Raw genomic sequence first — 21285 nt, 5'->3', positions numbered from 1 at the left:
TTAAAATATGATATTTAAAACAATATATATATATATATATAAAATAAAAGGTTTTGAACAGCAAATACCCCATAACCAAGCCAGTTACCTACTGTCTTCTTGTCCTAGAAACATTTCACCTTCCTGTTGCCAATGCTCTTGCTCTCCAGCTCTACTGCCCAACACATGACATGCATCTTAAAAACACTCTGCCTTCTACTCTTGCCTCATATTCTGTCCACTTTCTTTAGAGCTGGCAGGTGCCAACCTGAAGCCACGCTTCAAGAATTCCTCAGGACCTTGCACTCCAGGCAAAGCAGGAAAAAAAAAAAAAGTTTATGTGCTTTTTCTTTATTGCTGTTATTTGCCAGGTTCGTGGAGTAACATTGTGGAGTGAAAAGCGCAATTAGTGGTTGGAGGGAGTACAAGGAAACGGGTATCTGCAGACTAGGGCAAGGCAGAGTAGGACCAGGGAAGAATTAGATCTCTTTGTGGCAAGTCTTCAATAACTAATTCAGAGGAACAGCCAGTTTTCTCAATTTTTTTCCTTTTGTTATGCCAAAGTCTGGTCAGGAATAAGTATGCTTGACATTACAGATGCTCCAAAGGCTTTACTTCATCAAAGTGACTAATAATCATAATAGACATTATGCTACTTCTTTTGTGATAACAAGTTTCTTGAATTACTTGATCTGTGAAACTATGTGAAATTGGATGTTAAGTATCTATGAAACATGAAACACATCTCAGCAGTAAAGGCGAAAAAAATGAAACTGTCTTCCCCTTCAGCAAGGTCAAGTTTTTATATGCAAATTTGGTTTCTTTCACTGTAAAAGCAGTCTTCCGCACTATTCCCCTGGGTAGCAATCCCATCAAGCTGTTTTCTTTCAGGACTGTCTTGCATATAAACAGTAAGAGATTTCACAAATGAGTGTGAATCTAACCAGAAACACTTTGTGTGATAATCACTGATCCCCCAAATCTCCTGCTTCAGGTATTAAAGCTTTCCCCACAAAAAGCAAAATGCCAACATTACTTTACCTGTAAATATAACTTGTAACACCCAAGTTCTGATACCTGTTTCATTTCTATCACTGACACTGATAAATATGCTAATTTACACAGCTTTCGGTTCATTCTCTAAAGAGTAACACACAAGTTTAATTTTTTTCAAATTTTTATTCTACAACTTGCTTAAAGAAAATGAACGAAGGCCTACATTAAATACTACACAAAATATTAACATTGTTGAGGAGCTAATCCCTGCATATGCTCCACTTCTACATCAGTCATCTGCACTGCAGCTTACAGAACAAAACACGTATCTGAAGGTTTTCTTGGCTGTGATTCATTATGACACATGCAAACTGCAGCCCGACAGGCTCCTGTTCAGCAGAATTTTCCAAGGTGAACACAGTCAATTGTTTGTACAGTGATAAAAAACACTTTACAAATAAAAAAAATCAAGTATAATAAATATATTTCTCAAAAACAAATGAACCCACAACCCTGGAGCACACTTTTCAGAAGACAAAAAACATGGTTTTCTGCTCCGGAAATGCACTTTGTAGTAAATGCTATATAATCACCTGCAGGTTATCAAAGCATTTCCAAAACCTTTCAGGAAAGAACAACCAAGTACCACAAGAAGTTTCAACAGCGATCTTTGAGTGAAAGTCTTCATAAAGATGCAGTAGCTTCACACCAGAACCATGAGCGTTCATCAAGCTCCTTTACGTCCTTTCAAGGCCATTTGTAGTTTAGTTTTTAACGAAGTCTCAGATACCCCACCTCTTCAGTCCATGTTTTTATAAAGAGTGGTAAGTGTCAATTTATAGAATTGACATTTTTAGAGTTAAAGGCCAACTTAAGGAGGAGGATCTTCTCCTCGAATAGCTTTGTACTTTGCCATGTCTTCTGGGAACACCTTTGTAAGTTCTTGAATTAACAAGCTTTTAAATTTCTGGAAAGAAAAAAAACATTATGTAGAGAGAGACAGAGATAATACACACACTCCCACCTGCATCATTTGGATTTCATCTAGCAGTGTAATCCAATTAACAGAAATATTTTTACAACATTTTAACATTTCGGTGACCTAAAACACAGTTATCAAAAAAGACCCCACCCATCCAAAGTAATGTTTACAAGAGTCAAAGAAAACACTAACATGAAATCTGCTAGAAAAGGACCAAACTAAAATGCTTTTAATTAGCCATAAACCAACTAGCACCTTCACTTAAGAAACATAAAGCAGTGGTATCTCTCTGGTATACTCTGGTGCATCGATACCTGTCTAGAGTCCCGTCTCCCTGTCTCTAAGCAGTTTCTTCCATGTATTATAATTTAAGGAATAACAATTTGCAGAAAAAATATGCTGGACTCAGAACCTTAAGCTTCAAATACTTCTTTTCCTCCCTACTTTTACCACCACATTCCTTTCAGATGCTTTCCATGAATTTCTTCAGACAATTTTGAAGCAAGAATCCCTCCCTGCTGCAACTGCCTTCTCATCTCCTGCGATGAGAAAGAAAGTACTGGAGTAGTCCTATGCATTTTATTTCCCTTTCTAGTAGAATATGATGATGGAAGTATATGATAAGTAAGTGGCATTACTGAAATTCAAGGAAAGCAGGTAGTCCTTTTCCCCCCCATCACCCATTCAAGATCACCCAAAATTAACAGGAAGTCAGATCAGAATGAAAGCCATTCAACTTGTTTTAAATAGTCTCCAGAAAGTAACCATAAACACTTCCAAGTTTAAGACATTCTGTTCCAGTCATACACCCTTCATTGTGAAGGTGACTTGTTTAGATGATGTTATTGGTGCAAAGCTGATAAAGGACATGCCCACTCGATTTACTATGTAATCCCCTCCACCTCTACGAAGGAACTCACACCTGCCTCAGAAATGCGTAACTGTTCCTACAACTTTTACAAGCAAAGTCCATTCTATCAAAAGAAAAAAATGCTGAAAATATACAGATGTCTGCATTCTGCAGCATCCTCCACAATAATTTTAAAATCGAGCCTAAGAACATTATGAAACACAAACACCCCTTTCTTTGAACTTCCTTTTCTAATTTTGCCATTCAGTAGTAGTTAAAACCATATACCAGAATGCTTAAGTTCTTTCTGGATAAAAGTGCAAGTTCAAAAAACCCTAAATGCTGGCATACATTTAAAGTCATTCAATAAAGACCAACTTGTGCTCATATACACTATTAAAAATGGCAAACATGCTAAGACCCATTCAAGACTGTAAAAATACCCCTTCTGTTTTGCTTATTTCTAAATTTACACACGTCACACTGTTACAGATACATAACAGTGTGAGGTACCCATTAGTATTCAGAACACAAATAACAAAAGAGATCTGCAACACTATATACTTTTAGTCAAAATGAATTCATAGCAACATCTGCATCTCCAGCTGTGAATTGCAAGCTTCCTGTATTGACTTCTCTGTTAAGGCACACGGATGCAGAGCAATCCCTAATGCAAATCACACTGGAGGATTTAATAACTGCATAAGTGAAATCCTTTCCCCCATATATATTTGGGGAAAGGACTGAACCAAATACATTAGTAATTTCATTATTTCTGGCTTACCTTCATTGTGTCGATTTTTCCTTTTACTTGCTCATTTTTAGCCAAAGCTCGCTCCAGACACTCTTTGGTGTAAAGCTGAGGGTTGCGACCTTGATCTATATATCTGAAAACAGAAAAGATACTGCCTAAGTGATTGCATTTGTACTAGAAAGTTCTCTAAGGAACAGAAGTATTCGCTCTGCTTTTTTTATTACTACTGTCTGAAACATGAATTTTAAAAAACACAGTTTAGATTAGTCACTTTCAAAATATTACTCAAGGAAGACAGCAAGCAGCTGTCCTGATATATTGTTTTAAATCTTTTTTCCAGAGACCCTGGATCATTGAAAAAATTATCAAAAATATAATACCCAGCTCCTCTCATACAATAGGTACATGTGAAAGTAGAAAGGTGAACCCATCCTTAGTAACTGCAAGGGGAATAACTATAAAATAGTTTCGTTAGTACATGGTAAGCAATTAACACGTAAGACACCAAGCAACTCAAAGAACAATTACATGTACGATACTAAAGAGTAAAAATTGTACCAGCACTTGAACAAGCAAACATAATATAGCAAAATAAAAATATGCTTAAGTATTAGACAAAGGGAAATTCCATCCCTGAATGAAGAAAAAGGAACATTTAGGAGTACTATCATAAATAAAGAATGAAAGGCCTATGAGAAAGCCCTATACAGCTAACAACACACCAGAGCGTAGCAAACTGATAATATTTTTGGTTTTACAAGATGCTAACAATTTACTAGTCTTCTGCATAAAAGCTATCTTGTAAAGCTCTCCCTCTACATTCATAATTTTACTTATAACAGTTAGATCTCCGACAGAAGGAGGATTGCCACTAGTGAAATTCAAATACCTACGTACTGGCCTAATTTATTTTTGTTTGCAACTCTACTACCCTGATTCTAACCTAGTGCAGAAGTGCATTTCCAAAATGAAGGATTACTTACTGTATTGCTAGATGGGGCAGAAGCTATATTACTGCCTACACGTACAGTGTCGTACAACGTAAATTAAAAAATATATATGAAAGAGGTGAAATCAGGTGTATAGTTTATCATTTCCTGGTACCCCCTGGGATGTGATTTTGGAAGGAGGTGCTGAAGGAGGCAGGGTCCAGAGCCCCCCAGCACCCACCCCGGGCAGGAGGGCACTCACTCGAACACCTCCAAGGGCACGCTGATGTCGTGAAGCTGCTGCCGGCACTTGTCGATATCCTGCAGGCCCGTCACCATGAAATTCCTGTGAGGAGGAAACAGGGCGGCTCGTGAGGAAAAACAGGAACCAGGACGGGATGCGGGCTGGGTTTGGGCTGTTTTGGGGTGGGTTTTGGATGGGTTTGGGGTGGTTTGGGTGGGTTTGGGAGTGTTTTGGGGGGGGTTTGGGCTGTTCTGGGGGGGACGGGTTGGGGGGGGGTTGGTCTGGTTTGTTTTGGGTCGGGTTTGGGGGTGTTTTGGGGCCCGTTCAGGGGAATGGGGCCGCGCGGGAGGCCTCACAGCTTCTGGTTGAGGCCGGCCTGGCTGCTGGGCTGGAAGTCGCTGACGATGATGCCGAGCTGCCGGATGTTCTCCACGAACTTCTCCAGGTGCTCCTCCAGCGAGTCGAACTTCTCCGACATCGCCATCGCCGCCGCCGCCGCCCCGCCGCCGCTTCCGGCGCACCGCGCATGCGCGGGAACAGAGCCGGTGGGGGGGGGGGCGAGGGGAGGAGGGGAGGGCGACGCCACGCCTCCGGCCACAGCCGCCCAAGATGGCGGATCCCCGTCAGCCTCCGCGAGGCTCTCACTCCGTTTAATTAAACACCTAATTAAGCTCAGTGCCGGCCTTGGGGTGCTCTCTTTACCGTGCGGTTGGGCGGTGTTTCACATCGTGTCCTGGAAGTCCGCAGCGCGCTGGCTCCTGCGGAACACCCCAGCACAATGGCCATTTGTCATTTACGGTGGCGTTTTAATTGCGCTTCCCACTAACTGCTTCCACAGCTGACGGAAAATGAGCGCTAGACAAAAATAAGATCTATAATACCTAATTTACACAAGTCGGTATTTGCTTTGGGCACTCCCAATTTATCAAATACATGACTGCGAATAATGAGAAATATTTTTTTACCTCGAAGGCAAATCGATACTAAATTATATTTAGCATCTTTTATAAATGTCAGATAATTGGAGTTTGACAGCATGGATCATTCAGTAGCCCTCGGCACTGCTTTCCTTTTTTTTTTTCTGATACCACGTAGCATCTCTAGGAATTTTTCAGTAGCCCCCAGTGGAGTGGGATGCACGCAACGTGATTAATCACATCCGTGACAAAATTGCCAGCACCTTTAGAAATGGCGAAATTTCTAAACTCACTCGTAACTCACCAGTTTCTGTAGCCTTCCAGACATGGCCTGCTGCATCTAGATCTCAAAGTGTCTTTCTGCCTGGCTTCTCTAAGACAGTCTTTCCTTCCTGTCCACTTTTATAATACTGTTATAATCCTCTCTCTTCATTGTTTTTCGATCATCTTTTTCTTGGTCCTCAGCAAATATTAGCATATGGCCAGTAGTTTTAGATCAACATTTAGTGCTAGAACCTCTCTGCTTCTGAGTGGTTCCCTGTTGTGTGCTGCCTTTGACATAAAGCTGAAGCTCCTTTTCAGAGCCTTTCATAACCTCTGCCCAGCTCCCATTTGTCCCCACCCTATACAAGAGGCTGAACTCTAGTCCTGAACCCCTCACTGTGCAGAGTTCACTCCTTTCTCGAAAGACTACAGAAAGGCAGCTTCATGCTTTGTCCAATACTGCCTTTTACCGTGTCCTAGCATTTGACTGCATCCTGTCAAATTCCTCCTTAAATTGCCTTGGTACCCACGCTGCACGCTGCTGCCTGCTGGTACAGGGGTCACCTCTGTGAAGTCCTTGCACAAAGCAGGACTGACTAGCAGGTGAAGGTCATAGCCGCAGCTGGGATACGGGTAACTGCATAGATCTAAAATGCAGATATTTTCCTGCCAGCCTTGCTGGCGGTATCTGATCAGCAGATATGCTCAGACAGTGACCGACCACACACAAAAGGAGCCCTCAGACATCCCGTGTACCTGGTAATGAAAATGCACACCCAGAGTGCAGGATACCTGGATTTAAATCTCTCCCTTATCCACAAGAGTCAGAGCCTACAGAAAGCCCTGGCCTCAGAGGGTAGTGTGCATTTGGCATTGGGGTCCTGTGGCTATTCTTTGCGTGGAAATTAAGTATTCCTTGAGCAGCAGAGAGAAAAGGTTTAGCGTAAGACACAAAAAGAAATGAAGGAACCACTGACTGATTATCTGATAAGGGCTTGTTGTCTTCCCCATCTGTCTTAGATCTCCTAATTATGTGTGCTTCTCTAAACTGTGTAAGAAATAGAAGAAACAACAGCCAGACAATTTTGCTTGATAATAAAAACCACAATGGGATTAACTGTAGAATGACAAAATCTCAGTCTATATTAAATAATCTAGTTAACATTTTCCTTGTGGGAAGATTATCTGACATATTTCAATTCCCCTGGCACACCACAATAACTGCATGTTTTATAAATAGCTTATTTCCAGTATGCCTGTTTTCACTTGAATCTGAGAAGTAATGTCAATTGGAATTTAAAAGTCAGCCCTTCAGGTCTGCCAAACTACCACTGATGTAAATGGAGTTTGCTATCAGCTTGCAGCAAATAAGAATCTAATGCTTTGATTCATAGTGAGTTATTTGAATGAATACCTGAAATAACAACTAAACAAATGTAGATATGATGTTCAATCAACAAATGTAATGTATTTTATGAATTCATAGGTATAACTTGCAACCCTTTCTGTTCAAGAGTGAGAAACATTACACTCAACAATATTTAATTTTAGAAAGAATAAGCAAGTGACTGTAAACAGCACTAAATATCAAGGAAAATATAGTACTGTGCAAATGTAAAATTGTAGGAACAAACCAAGACTGCAAAAAGTAATTAGTCAGTTCCAGGCCTTGTCAATTATTGTCACTGAATGATAAAATAAATCCATTGCCTATTGATCACCGTTCTGTTTGAATAGAATGTTCTCTGGAGAGCAGAAGTCCCAGAATTATGACATGTATAAATGAGTACTTTTCACTGATTACATGAGAAATCTTCATTTTAGGAATGGAATGTTTTTTTCTAATATATGGAAGGGAAGATTAAAGAATATGTTGGATTTACAAGATTAAATCTGAATGTGAGGAAAAAGGAGGGAGGATTTTGAAGGAACAATCTAAATACATTCAGTTGTGTCAGGTGTTGCTCTGCAGACACAAGAACCAGGGACTGAAACAGAAGAATTGCCTTATATCCATCTTTGCTCATGGGAAAAGATCTGTTAAAGACACTCAGTGTTGGAACAGACTACCTTGCTTTAAATCCAGGAACAAAAATGGGCTTCGAGATACTGTTAAAGCCTCCTCTCCTTCCTCTTTGTGGAAGAGACCTTGTCTGTTGGAACTGAGCAAACATGACTTCTTGCTTTCTTGGGATGAGTGAAATCTGATGCACATCCATTACCCAACATAACTTGGGTAAAGTATCTGACAGAAAAAAATAATGGAAGTCAAAAAACAAATGTGGGGATATCCAGTTCATATTAAGTCTATACTAACTAACTAAGTCAGTTATGTTAGATTACTGAATTTTGTTAGATAACTGTGTGTACAGTGCTTTTAAGATTAAAAATGGCTATAAATATACAACTAGTTATTAAGTTGTTCTCATTATCACCAGATTGGAGAATGCTTTCCTATTTGTGAGAAAAAAAGGCAATACAGAGAATCTAGTGGTGTTCCAATGAAAGATACAGACAGATGGAAGATAGGTACAAGACGGTACAAGGTAGGTACAAGATAGGTACAAGGATGGATAGATAGATAGGTAGGTAGGTAGGCAGGTAGTCTGACAGATAACTTAATCAGTCAAAATAGACAGAAAGATTTAGAAAGAAAATTTCATGGTCCACGATTTAAGTAACCATATTGAACACCTACTTTTATTTCCACGGAGATAGCAGGACATTACTGGCTTGTAGGCCAGACATTTGTACTGCGCATTTAAGTAGAGTTTGTAATAAAGGATCTAATGAAAGGCCTTGTGGATCAACATGACCCATTTGGGAAGAGAACACAGGTTATGTAAAAGAAAATTCTGCTTTGTAAACTTCTAATGATTTTTTCAAGGGGTCAGCAAGCATGTGGATAAGAGTGATCTAATTGATACAATCTACTTGAATTTCCCATTGGCTTTTGACAAATTCCTTAACAAAAAAAAAAAAAATAAGGAGCTGCAGCAACCACATTAGAGCAGAAATTCTTGAGTAAATGAAGAACTGATTGCCAAATAGGAAACACAAAGTAGGAGGAAATATTCAATTCTTGCAGGGGAGAGTGGTTCCCAGATGAATTCTACAGGGGTCTGTGCTGAAATTTTGCCATTCTCTGTTTTCACAGATGACCCAGAAAAAAGGGATCAGTGTGATGAGAAAACAGCTTTATGAGAATGTTAGTGGGGAGAGTAAAGATGAGTACAGGTTGTAGGAAACCATAGAAGGACCTGAAAAGTCTTGGTGACTGGGCAACAAAATATCAGAAGAAATGCAGACAAATAAATAAAATGATGTACATAGCAAACAATAACAAAACTAATTTCACATGAAGATCCATGACCTCTGGGCTGATGGCCTCTTGCTCCACACAGGAGCAACACTCAGGGATGGCAGAAGAAAGTCCCATGAAAATATCACCTCGGTGCTCAGCAGTGATCAGAAGTCATACAGAGAGTTAGGAATCATTAGGAATTTGAGGACAAAGTAGAAAATGTCATTATGCCAGTGCATAAATTCACAGTTCACCCCAACCTTGAATACTATGTGCAGTTCTGGTTCCCTGGAGTAGACCTGGGATAGAGCCAGAGAGGGGCTGCCAAGATGACTCCAGTTAAGGAAAGGCTACTGTGCTAGGAAAACCTGAATAGGTAGGGACACTTCAGCTTGAGAAGCCCAGAACAGTATTCAGGAGTGGTCTCATACACGTTTGTCATTTCCTCACTCTTTAGTATTTGTTTCTGGTTATTGCTGAGCACAGGAGACTTTGTCTGAATCTGTGTGGTCCCACCTGTTCGACTTGTCCAAGAATGACATGTGCTGTGTAGGATGTAGACAGATTGCATAGTGGTTTCTTACCAAGCAGAGCATAAAAAGGTTGATTTGAGACTGTTTTATCAGGTAAAAAAAAAAAAAAATTAAATTCCCTATTTTCATATTTGATTATACACTTCAGATAAATGACCTTTCCAGTGTAACAAGGCACAATGCAGTGTTTAAAATTAATTACTGAAAATGCTGGCATTATCACCGAGTCTTCTTAGAAATATAAAAAGGCACAATTTATTCATATGCTTCTCCATGTCTAAAACTGTGATTCTCCTCCCAGCTCCTGTTTTCTGCCACTGGTGAATAAAATAGAAGTGAATAAAGAAAATAAAACCCATTGAGTTCCAGTGATGTATCTTTTCTCTCCTTTGGTCTTTCTCATTTTCTCTTTTTTTTTTTTTTTTCCTGTTTTCTTCTGCATTATTGTATCTAATCCATGGATCTCTTTTTCATGCTATGTCTGCAGACCCAGAAATGTAGGCTGAAATTTGATGTCATTAACTGGGGGACATCGCCTACGTTAGAATTCTTCTCTTATAAGCCATCTACCCTTCTTTAATTACAACAAGTGATAAGCAAAAGAGAAGCAGGGAAGATAGATGTGAGCAGCACAGAGAATACCATTTACCTGTTCTTGATATATATCAGGTTGATAGTATTTAAGTTTAGGACAGTTTTGGAGTAACTCCAAAGCATGCTGTATTTTCACATTTTACTGTATAAAAATAAGGTGGTACAATAAAATAAACAAGTTTCTCAGGGGAAAAAAAAATATATATATATATATATATTGTTCATCTGAATAAGAGGTGCAATGATAGTTTCCATACAGATGGGATATTTAGCAACTTGCTAATTAATGACTTGAAATAATACACTTAGCACAAACTAGTGGGATGGTGCATTTATGTATCATGACTGGATCTCATTCTTACTGAAATCATCCAATTTTATTTATTTATTTATTTATTTATTTTTTTTATTCAAGAAGCAGCAGATCAAGATTTTGTTCATACAGTAATTTTGCTCTTCCTAGTGCAGTAGATCTGGAGATGTTTTAGTGGGACGTGAACCAAAGATCACTGAGACCTTTGGAACTCTCTCTGTTGACAGCAATGGACTTTGGATGAAAGAGTCTCTTCTCACAGCTCTAAGACACAACACAGGACTTAAATATGCTTTTCAGTATAAGAACCTTATTTCCATAGGGTAATGACAATGATCTGCAATGTTGAAAACTTTAATTCCTAATAACCTTGATATTACATAAAGAATTAATCGTTCATTTTGCTTTTAAAAATATGCTGAGAAAATCAATACAATTATCTGATTTTTTTCCCCTGGAATATTAATCTTACTGATTAGAGTGGGCTTATATTGCATCCGTATTGTCACCAGTTGTCATTTAAAGCAAAATTAAGATCCATTCTTCTGAAATGCAGAGTCATTTTCATTATTTATCAAGTATGTTCCCATGATATTTTTCCAGAGATGTGAGAAATATATATACACTGTACTCTTGAAAAAATGTTCTCTTCCTTATATAATAGCAATAAGCAGAGCTGGTTCTGCTTTTTTTTTTTTTTCTTTTTTTTCCTCTCCAACTCACTAACTAGTGCACTGTATTTAAAACCAACACTTTCATTACCAGAGAGGCAGGAAAGAAGGCACAGGAATATCCCGGGCAGTAGGATATACCGAGATTCCAGACCACATGTGTGCTAGCAAATGAAATGGACCTGGGACCACTCTCCAGCATTGAGTCCAACTGGTACTGGAGTATCTACGTTCTGAAATGTGCCTGAAAGCACTTCTGGAAGAGTGCTGGTTGGCGCGGGCCAACAAGCTAACTGGGGACCTTTGTAAGAGTTAAACAGAGTGGATGCCATTCTGTGGTACTTTTAGTTTTTCTAAGGTATAGCTATAATTCATGGTGTATGAGTAAAAGGAGAAAATGAAGTGATGCTCATATGGATTCAAAATGAATCAAATCAGAAAATCAGAAAAATTACTTAGTATTCACAATTACATCCTGTGGTGGAAAGCGTTTAAACCATACATCCACCACATTGCACAGAGCCACTATTACATCCAGTATGGAACTACTGGCGCCATTGCCTTGACACTGGAAGTAGGCCTGGAGTTGGCATGGATTTCATGCAGAAGAGGTTGGAATGAGCAAGCACTACAGGATTCACCTGGATCAAAATGAAGGGTCTCATGATCACCAGAACAGCTCAGAAACTGCTTCCAGTTCAAACTGGGACTGTCTCTGAACTTCTCAGCTTCAAAACCATCACAGTATATGAGTTAGGAGTAGACAGGCAGCAGAAGGCTTTGGGGGACTTCAGAATTCAACAGGGCGAAAGGCTTGTACATGTAGCTCCTTCACCCCACCTTGTGTGGACACTCTAGACACAGTTATAGCCACCCAGCTTTCTGGTATACCTTGTCATGTTTTGCTCTCTGCAACTACTTGAAAGAAAGGTGTGGGGAGCTGGGGGTCAGCCTCTTCTCACAGATAACTAGTGATAGGACTAGAGGGAATGGCCTCAAGTTGCACCAGGGGAGGTTCAGGTTGGAAATGAGGAGCCTTTTCTTCTCAGAAAGAGCAGTCAGGCATTGGAATGGGTTGCCCAGGGAGGTGGTGGAGTCACCGTCCCTGGGGGCGTTCAAGGAAAGGTTGGACATGGTGCTTAGGGACATGGTTTAGTGGGTGACAGTGGTCGTAGAGTGGTGGTTGGACCAGATGATCCTGGAGGTCTTTTCCAGCCTTAATGATTCTGTGATTCTACTAGCAAGGTCATGCAGCAGATACAAAGGTCCTTCCTGAAAGGCACTGTGATACTGGTAGGCATTGAACTAAAGACTCTCTTTCTACTATTCTTTTTTGGAGAATTCAAGTAACTCTTCAACTTTAAAGTCATTCTTCACACTCTTGTGCATTTATATTCCACCCTCTTTGCAATCTGCCTGCATTTCTGGGAAAGTTATTTTCTTTACTGTTCATGTTCAGTGTCCAATCTTTAAATAGGTTTTAATCACAAAAGTTGCCTGAGTAAGAGTCTAATTTATAGGTTTCTATTCTCTCCACATCTCTGCCTACCTGATGAAGAAATGCTTTATTATCCTGTTAGTTTTGTTCTGAGATATCTATTCTGCACTTTAATCAAATAATTGAATCATCTCTCAGTCCTCTATATGATAAATTAAACAAACCAAACTCTTTACACCATTTTCTTGAATCACTTTCAGCTTTTTCTGCAGTATTTCCAATTTTTCAATATTGTCAGAAAAAGAAAGATGACCTGCACATTGAAATCTGATACTGGTCTTTGCAGAGCTGTGGGTCCCTGTGTCCCCCCATCCCTCGTGCTGCTCACTCCTTTCTTGTTAATACACTGCAGGACTGCAAAACTCCCCTTTGCCACAAAGTTCTGCTGGAAGTTTGGGCTGATCCAGTTAAATGAACTTGCACGACTTGCTCCGAGGAAGATGACTTTACAGTTTGTTTGTATTAAAATACATTAATTTCGCAAACCCAACTATTCAGTTTAGGCTGCCTCCACACTATCTGTCACTACACTGGCCTTTCTGTGCACTTCTTCTTTTATTTACAATGTTATATTTACCTCCAGATCAACCATAATAGCTGTATGACAACTATTGAAGTTAATCAACCGTAATAAGTTGTATGACCAAATGCATGTTGTTGCTAAACCTAATAAAGCAAAGCCGTCATCTTTTGGCTTCCTAATGACAAACCCAGTAGCCAATCTACAGTGATATATACAGCTTCTGATAATCCAAGATCTTTGCGTGCATCTTCGTGCATACGGAGTGGGCAGGAAAAGAACCACTGATTTGCACTAAACCCATTAGTGGGGCAAAAGCCCTTCTCTTACAACGTCCGTGACTGCAACCACAGTGACCACAGATCACTCGTCAGGCCGCTAAACCAATTTTCTTTTTAATTTTTCTTTTTTTGCATGGTGTTTAACATTATGCTCACTAGATTCCTTCTTACATTGGACCTGCAGATGAAGCAGTGAAGCATGCAAGGAACTGCCATTTCTACTTCCAGAGTACAAAGGAGGTGCCATCCCAAAATGCATTTCTGGAACTTAAGTAATGAATCACTTTAGTGTCATCCAGTCATAAAAAGGTCCAGTGTTCTGATGTTCTGAATTTAGTATGCTTGTTGTTCCAGCCATGCCCATGGATAACTGCTTACTGTGAATGCTATCGTAAGATTGCCCTGTTAAGAACACAGGTCTTGTCTTTTGTCAAATTCCTAAATGGATTTTGGGCTGAAGCAACGTTTCTTTAGCTTTCTGTAGATGTTAGCTGCTTCATGGCCTAGCTGCCTTACTGGGACGTCTCTCCAGACAAGGACCAGTGAACTACCAGCTGGTGGCAGCAGCAGCTTCTCCAAGACCAAGGTGTGAAGACTTGATCACAGTTCTTGGGAACAATGTGTGACAGTCTATATAAATACTCTCCTCACTTTTGAAGAACTAAGCCATTGCCAGTAATCTTTCAATTAATCTATCTATCTCTTAAAGTATTTAGTTTGGCATTTGAGAAACATGAAGCTAAAGCATGCCTCTTGTTATTGTGCTGACAATGCTAAGATCTTAGGGAAAAGGAGAAAGAGTTTATTACCCATAAATGCTTTGCAATTGACCTTTCTTATGGCTGTATGCTGTAAAGAGGAAGATGAGAGAATGTGGTTGGATTTAAAAGAACACAAAGGATTGAAGGGAGTCAAAGCAAAAAGTGTTCAGCAGGCATCAAAGATGAGCGTTCTGGGATTCAGATGAGAGCTTACGAACATCTTACGCAATGGTGCTAATGCTTCCCCATCTTTTATAAAAGTAACTCACTGTCTACCATCAGTCACATTAGCCTTTCTTTCTTTCAAGTTGCATCACTCTGTCAGCACATCCTTTTTACCCTGTCTACCACTACACTTCTCTCTCTCTCTCTTCCTTGTCTGCTCCTCCAGATTTACGTAACAATTCCTTATCATTAGCCCCTCAGCACACGACGTTTTACTGTTGAACTTTGTCCTGTTTCTGTCACTTCAGGTGAACAAAAGGTCTGGTATGCAGTTTTAAAACTTCAGGAGCCAAAAATGATTCATTGGCACCATGAAGTATTTGAAACTAAATTACTGAAATTCCAGTGTTTTGCCTTTAAAGTCGGATTCAATGGGTTTGGCTGTCTCCGTATTTTAGCTTGGTGTGGTTCAGACTGACACCCATGTATTACTTAGCTGACTTCAAGTCTTCGTGCCTTTGTCTAGCTGGGGGTTAACCTGGCACACTGAGCTGGTAACAAGCATGGTCTGTGAGTCCCTTTGGTGGCTCACACCTGGCATGGTGGAGTACCTGGAGCACTGCTTTCAGGTGCAGCCACTGCGTGCTTGCTAGCAAAACAGCTCTAGCAGCAGCCATCAACTTCATGTGGAGCAGACTGCAGCTTCCAGGTGCTCTGGTTATATGAAGCAGGCCAGGAAAGTTCATGATCTCAGATCTTTAGAAACTCTAGCCAGAAAGTCTAGAAAGTCCCTGTCTACAATGACAAACAGGAATTTTTGTATCCAGAGTAGAACGACCATCATGCTGTTGCCATTCCTCCAAGCACTGCATGAGATACAGCTTCCTCACTGAGCAGCTGAGGAATGACTGTACGGGTGACATTGTAGCATGAAATCGTGCCCAGAAGATGTCAAGACTAAAGGTGGAACAAAGTAGAGGATGCACTGTACTTTTATTCTGGGAGAAATTTATGAGTGCTTTCTGTACTTCACAGTAAGGCTTTTCTCAGGATTACTGACCGTGTCTTTTTTTTTTTTTTTTTTTTTGGTGTGCGTGTGTTTACGAGTGGAAGAATTCAAACATACTTGTGTGTATATGTGATGGTCATCTTACGCAAAGTAAAGGATGCTCCATGATTCAGAATTCCTGGATGCAAATCTTGTTCAGTCAATAAGCAGCAACACATGAAGGTGAACGCTATGAAAGTTAAAAGTCTGAAAATTTCCAGCGCTGCACAGACTTAAAGAGCAGACAGGCAATTATATTCTCCAGAAATATTGTTTACCTCCTCATCCTTAAAAGCTGTTGCTGTGATAGAGCGGCTATTCATTTACCCAATTTATTTAACCATGTATCCTTTGCATTTATCTGGGCTTATCATGTCTGTGGAGTGGATGTTACCTCATGCATTTTGTTTCTCTAACTCGGTAAAAGAGATTAGAAATGTTGGATGGACTTGTGACACTGAGAGGAAGGTAACTTCAGAGCATGTGTCAGCAGTAATATAGGGACCGCGCATGCACCTCTATTGGCTTCTATGTTCCGGGAGTGAAAATAGCTCTGTGTCTTTCTTCTTTCTTGATTTGCTTGTTTGCTAGCATTGCCTTTCCTCTGAATATCCCCTTAAAAATAAGCGGTGTTGTGAGACCGACCAATAAACCCCTACACACAGATGATGTGCCCATGAAGCTCAGGGATTAATGCGAGCTGTGACTGGCCACAGCTGTTGCAAAGAAGCTGAGTTTATCCCAACACAAAAGGGGACTGGAGAGTGGCCTTTGTTTTAGATAAACAGCCATCAACAATCAAATGGATGGACTGGTGGTATAAATGTTTCTCCCTTCATTAACAGAGTGTGAATGTCTCCAGTTGTGTCAGACCAGCATGAGGGGGAGTGAATGCATGTCTCAGCCCTACACGGAGTATAAAAACCAAACAACTACCAAAAGAATTTTGAAGAGATCAACAGGCTCGAGCTGGCTTCAGACCTGCACATTTCTTCCTGGTGACTCTGGATGCCCAGCGTTGTGATGGTTTGTATACAGAGACCAGTAATGGCAATCACATTTGTACTGTGATCCGAGGGCATATTGCAATTGCTATATTGTGATTGCACAATGATTTCAGTACACTGCTAAAATGAAATTCCCCTATAACATCGAATATCTTCCAATTAGTACATTTGATATTAAGCATTGCACCCTCCACGTGTGGAATATGTAAAAAAAAATGATCAGTTAGTATCAGAAAAATCAATTTGGAGGATGAAAGGAGGCAGAAAAATAATGAAAGGTGCCCACAGACATACTAGTAAGTATTGGGATACCTCAGTCATGCAAAGGAAGAAAAGATGAGTAGATGAGTAAATAGCTTGCTTTTTAGGTTAAAAAAGAAAAAAAAAAGTCTTTGTAGATTTGCAAATAATTTGTTAAATAAAGCCTCAGTTGGTTCTAGGAAGGAAACTGTCCCATGCTGTAAAGGAAATCAATGGTGCCTACCAAGCTGATCCGGGTAAACAACTCTAAAAGACATCCAGTTCTAGAGGCTGGCCTAATCCTGAGGATGTGAGCAGAACACACAAACCTTAAGATTTTAATGCCACCTATAATAACCTACCTGCAGACCTACAGGGGAAGTCAAAAAGACCAGTAGAGGACAAATTATGCATCAAGAAGAATGAAAAATATTTTCCAGCTCTAGTGGAAGCCCTGAGGCATGGAATTATTATAAGTGTAATGCAAATCAACAGTGATCTAATCTCTTTTCTCACACAACTGGGGATACCGACACATCAGATGCCAAGGGACTAATAACATAAGCCTACTTTTCTAACCTCTCCTATTCTATTGTGTTGTACAATCATGTCCATAACCTTCTCAGGCTCCATCCTACAAGACTGAAGGCTACTGCTTCTAGTGCTTGGAAGAGTATTCAAGCCCCTCATTCATCAGATAGCTGAAAGCCTTTAGATTTCCAGTCCAAATGCATTCAGGATTACTCACTGTACAGCCATTTGATCATGTGATGAAGTCAATATCTCTCTCTGACATTTACTTCTCAAATATATTTATATAGTGTCACCACACCCCCATTCAGTCTTTGCTGGGCTATTCTAAACAAGATAAGATCTTCCAATTCTCCTAAGATGTGCATTTTGTTCCCCCAGTCATCTTAGGAATGTTTCTTTGCTCTCATTACAATTAAAGTAACATCTAACTTGCTCATCTGAGCCTTAAAAATGTCCTGCACATACGTTGAGGCAAACAGTACACATCACAACTTTTAACTGAGTCTCAAGTAACTCCTTTTCTGCAAACTCAATAAAAATGACAGAATCACAGGCCAGACTGAGGCTGTTAAACCAAAATGAAACAAACAAACAAACAAAAAAAAACCACCACCACCACCGCCATAAAGACCTTCTTGGCAGCCCCAAGCAACACCAAATTGCAATTAGCAGTTCAGAGCTCTACATCTCCAGCTAAGGACAGACGCCTCTCTACCCATCTGCAAAAAGCATCTGAGATGCCCTTCACCAGCTGCAGTCTTCTCCATGTGATGTCAAGGGCTGCTGCTAGACCTGAACTATGAGCACTATCTGGTTTCAGTAATCAATACACAGTGGCTGGGCCTGAAAGCAGCTCTCCGGTTGAAGATGCAGGAGACATACCTGCAAGATGTCAGCCTATTTTTTCACACCCAGCTGCCCTCTACCTCCTCGGTTCTGAATTAGTTGCATCACTCTAGGATGTCTTTATGTACCACAAGAGGAGCAATTAGTTCTGCTCCAAAAAAAGAACAGGAGGACAGTGTCTGGGAAACTGCAGATGAGTTCAGTTTGACTTCTGCACCTAGCAAACTGGTGAGAAAATATAATAATGAATAGAGTTAATAGTCAGGGTTCTTCTGTGTAAGGTACTATGGAAGAAGAATTGATGAGGATTCCTTAAAGAGTGATCGTGGACCAAAATTTGTTATTTTTCAATGAACATTTGGGTAAGGACATAAGGAATAAGATTGATGCAGGAGGAAATCTCCACTGTCAAGCTGATTCATTCTGTTTTCCTTCAAGGCCCTAGACTTGCAACCATCCACAGTCTGTCCTGGACTTACAACTAATTCCCTTGCTGAGGAAGCTAGGCTATGAAAAAGAAGACTCCACTACATCACTACAGCTGTTTTATCCTACAGACAGTACGGACACAGGTTGTACCAGACTGCACTAGTTCCAGCACGATCAGAGCAGCCCCCTGTCACAGCACAGCACCGTTTGTCAGGGCACACCTATTACACCCTACACCCCATCGAACCAGCTTTCTCATCACTCCCATCATTAATCTTGCACTGTTTTGCAAAACAACGGCACTGCTTGGCTCCCGTCTCTCTTTGCAGAGACCCTGCTCTTTTTTGCAGCTTCCCCACTGGGCAGATACCTCAGCGGTTATATGAGGAAGGTAAATAACTTTCGTCACGTTAAATTTACGACCGCGGCTCCTCCTGCCAACTATCACAGGGATACCATGCAGTGACCTTTCAGTCTGAAGCACTAATGGAGCCAACACAAAGGTTCCAGTTGCTAATTGGCATTCTGGTTCAGTCCAACATATGTGCCTGCCTGTCCTGGCTGGCACTGGACGCTCAGCCAGGAACAACCACCGAACGCTGTGTCCTGCATGACCGCCCACTCAGACCGCGGCTGCAGGTGACACTTCTGTGACCAGAAGCTTTTCACACAAGCAGGAGAAATCTCCAGACCCATCCTATCTTATTCCTCTCTGCCCTGCTCCAGCTGCAAACAGCAGGAACAGCGATATCCTTCTGTGCTTCTCCCCCTGCGAGTCCTGCTGGAGTCCTGTGCTCATCAAAGCACAGCTTACGGGTTACTTAGGAGCATCACGCATCAGAAAATGGCTGCACGCAGTTTGTCTGTGCTCCAGAGATTCCCAGCTCCATGGATGGGCCAGTAATATAGCTCAGTGGGAGTCTGGGACTCCAGAAGGTTCGTACGGGAAGGCTTGGACACACTTCGGTATCATCTAACCCAGCGGTTCCTCAGTCACGCAGGCAGGGTGTGCTGTAGAGAAAAGGAAGATAGGAGAGCAGCATGAGGTGGACAGGACATTACCAGCCAAGTCAGACTACCCACCTCCAGCTTCTCTGGGACCTGGCCTCCCAGGAAACATCCCGTATTTCACATGCATATCTACCCAAACGGGGAAATTTAGCAAACATCACCAGCAACAGACCCCAGGGACCTTCACAAGCAAGGATCGAAGCCGTCCCAAAGGTTACCATATTAACAGGCTTTGGGACTGAGCAGGTCAACAGCACGGAGGGCAGAAGCGAAAAAAAGAAAGCAGCGTAGCACAGTACTGGTAACCACACATGCTTCCTGGGGCATCATTTACAGCTCTTCATCTTCTTTCCATTCAAAGCAGAATAATTAATGAGAGGTGCACCGGGTAGCACATGCAGGCCAGCTCCTCCATGTCTCCTAACCCACCTCTACAGGGTCTTCTGGGAGCAAGAAGGGGGCCTCCACCTCCAGCTTCCTCACGCCCTGCCCTCAAAAAGGAGCTGCAGAGCAGTGCCACCACCCTGCAAGCCCCACAGTGTCACGGTGCAGCCAACAGCAGTGGCCCTGCCAGGGCCACAGAGTCATGCTGTGCATCTTCCCCATCCTTCTTGATGGCATGTGGCCTGCAATTTAGATTACATTTGCTGTGATCTCTTCAAATACCTATTTCATACAGCAAGTCTTCCTGCTACATTATTAGGTAAACTTGAAAATGAATAAATACTTATTCCTATGCTCTGTGCGGATTGCACAAACTGAGAAAATAAATGAAACCATGAACAGCCTCATAGAAAAAAAAGGTTTTTAATAAGATTTTGAGCCCTTAATAATGCCATATTTGAAAAACAAATATGATTCTAGGATCTCAATTTTAAAAACAGCAAGATTTATTTTTTTATTATTTTTTAACCTACGGTGTATCAGGCAAATCTATCATTTGGGTGCATCCGTAGAGCCTGGCGGGGAGACTGGATATTTTTCATCTTGTTTGCTGTAACAGTTGCTGGTGAGTGGTCACCTGGTGAACGTGGAGCCGCTGGTAAAAGCAAGGGGTCTGAGTAACAGCAAGAAAGAAGGGAAAATAAGCTGAAAAGTGAACTGACCCCAGCAATTTTTGGAAGCAAGTCGGTTTCCCAGTTTTTGATGAAAACATCATGTGTCCTGCAGTATCTTTCAAGAAGCCCAAGTGGTTTCTCCTGGACTTCGTTACAGAAGTGCAGCAGCCCTTTTCCAGCGCAGGCAAGTCTTCAAAACCATTGAGGATGGGGTTTGAGGGCAGTCCTAGGGAAGGGAGTCTGTTTGCTTGGAAAAAATATCATAGAATAAAGTGCTGTTCCATGCACACACTGCCCGTTGCTTTACATACTCTGCATGATTGATAAAATTGTATTTTGGGCCTTGCCTTCTCCCTAATCCAAAGCATTCACTGCATTTTTTATTTATTATTTTCCAGTCTCTGAGGGCAGAGGGCTGTGGGGACAGATCTGGGGAACTGTCTTTTCTCTACCGTGCTGCAGGCGGCCCGAGGAGGATGGACGGACCTGCTGTGGAGGGAGCAGGTACCGGAGGGATGAGGTCTGTGCGTCTGCTGCGCGGGCACACGAAAGCACAC

The 21285-nt window shown here is 41.1% G+C and overlaps 1 protein-coding gene across 1 annotated transcript; it reads right to left on the bottom strand.

Moving 5' to 3' along the window:
- Positions 1-1138: 1138 nt before the first annotated feature.
- MED10 (mediator complex subunit 10) lies at positions 1139-5254 on the bottom strand. Its single transcript, XM_013182068.3, has 4 exons — positions 5091-5254; positions 4753-4836; positions 3592-3694; positions 1139-1942 (listed from the first exon to the last, which is right to left on the bottom strand). The coding sequence occupies exons 1-4, from the start codon at positions 5216-5218 to the stop codon at positions 1847-1849; spliced, it is 411 nt and encodes a 136-aa protein (XP_013037522.1). The 5' UTR covers positions 5219-5254; the 3' UTR covers positions 1139-1846.
- Positions 5255-21285: the final 16031 nt, after the last annotated feature.

Source organism: Anser cygnoides, chromosome 2 (assembly GCF_040182565.1).
Source record: "Anser cygnoides isolate HZ-2024a breed goose chromosome 2, Taihu_goose_T2T_genome, whole genome shotgun sequence".
Classification (NCBI taxonomy): Eukaryota; Metazoa; Chordata; class Aves; order Anseriformes; family Anatidae; genus Anser; species Anser cygnoides.
Note: the sequence above shows the minus strand (reverse complement) of the source record. Positions and strands in the feature narration are given on the sequence as shown.

Excerpts from the sequence above, each read along its gene's own strand:
- MED10 (XM_013182068.3), bottom strand. The coding sequence starts at position 5,218 with ATGGCGATGTCGGAGAAGTTCGACTCGCTGGAGGAGCACCTGGAGAAG. Across the intron at positions 4,837-5,090 it reads GCCGGCCTCAACCAGAAGCT|GAATTTCATGGTGACGGGCC; the intron begins GTGAGGCCTCCC and ends TCCTCCTCACAG. Across the intron at positions 1,943-3,591 it reads GAAAAATCGACACAATGAAG|AAATTTAAAAGCTTGTTAAT; the intron begins GTAAGCCAGAAA and ends TTTTCTTTCCAG.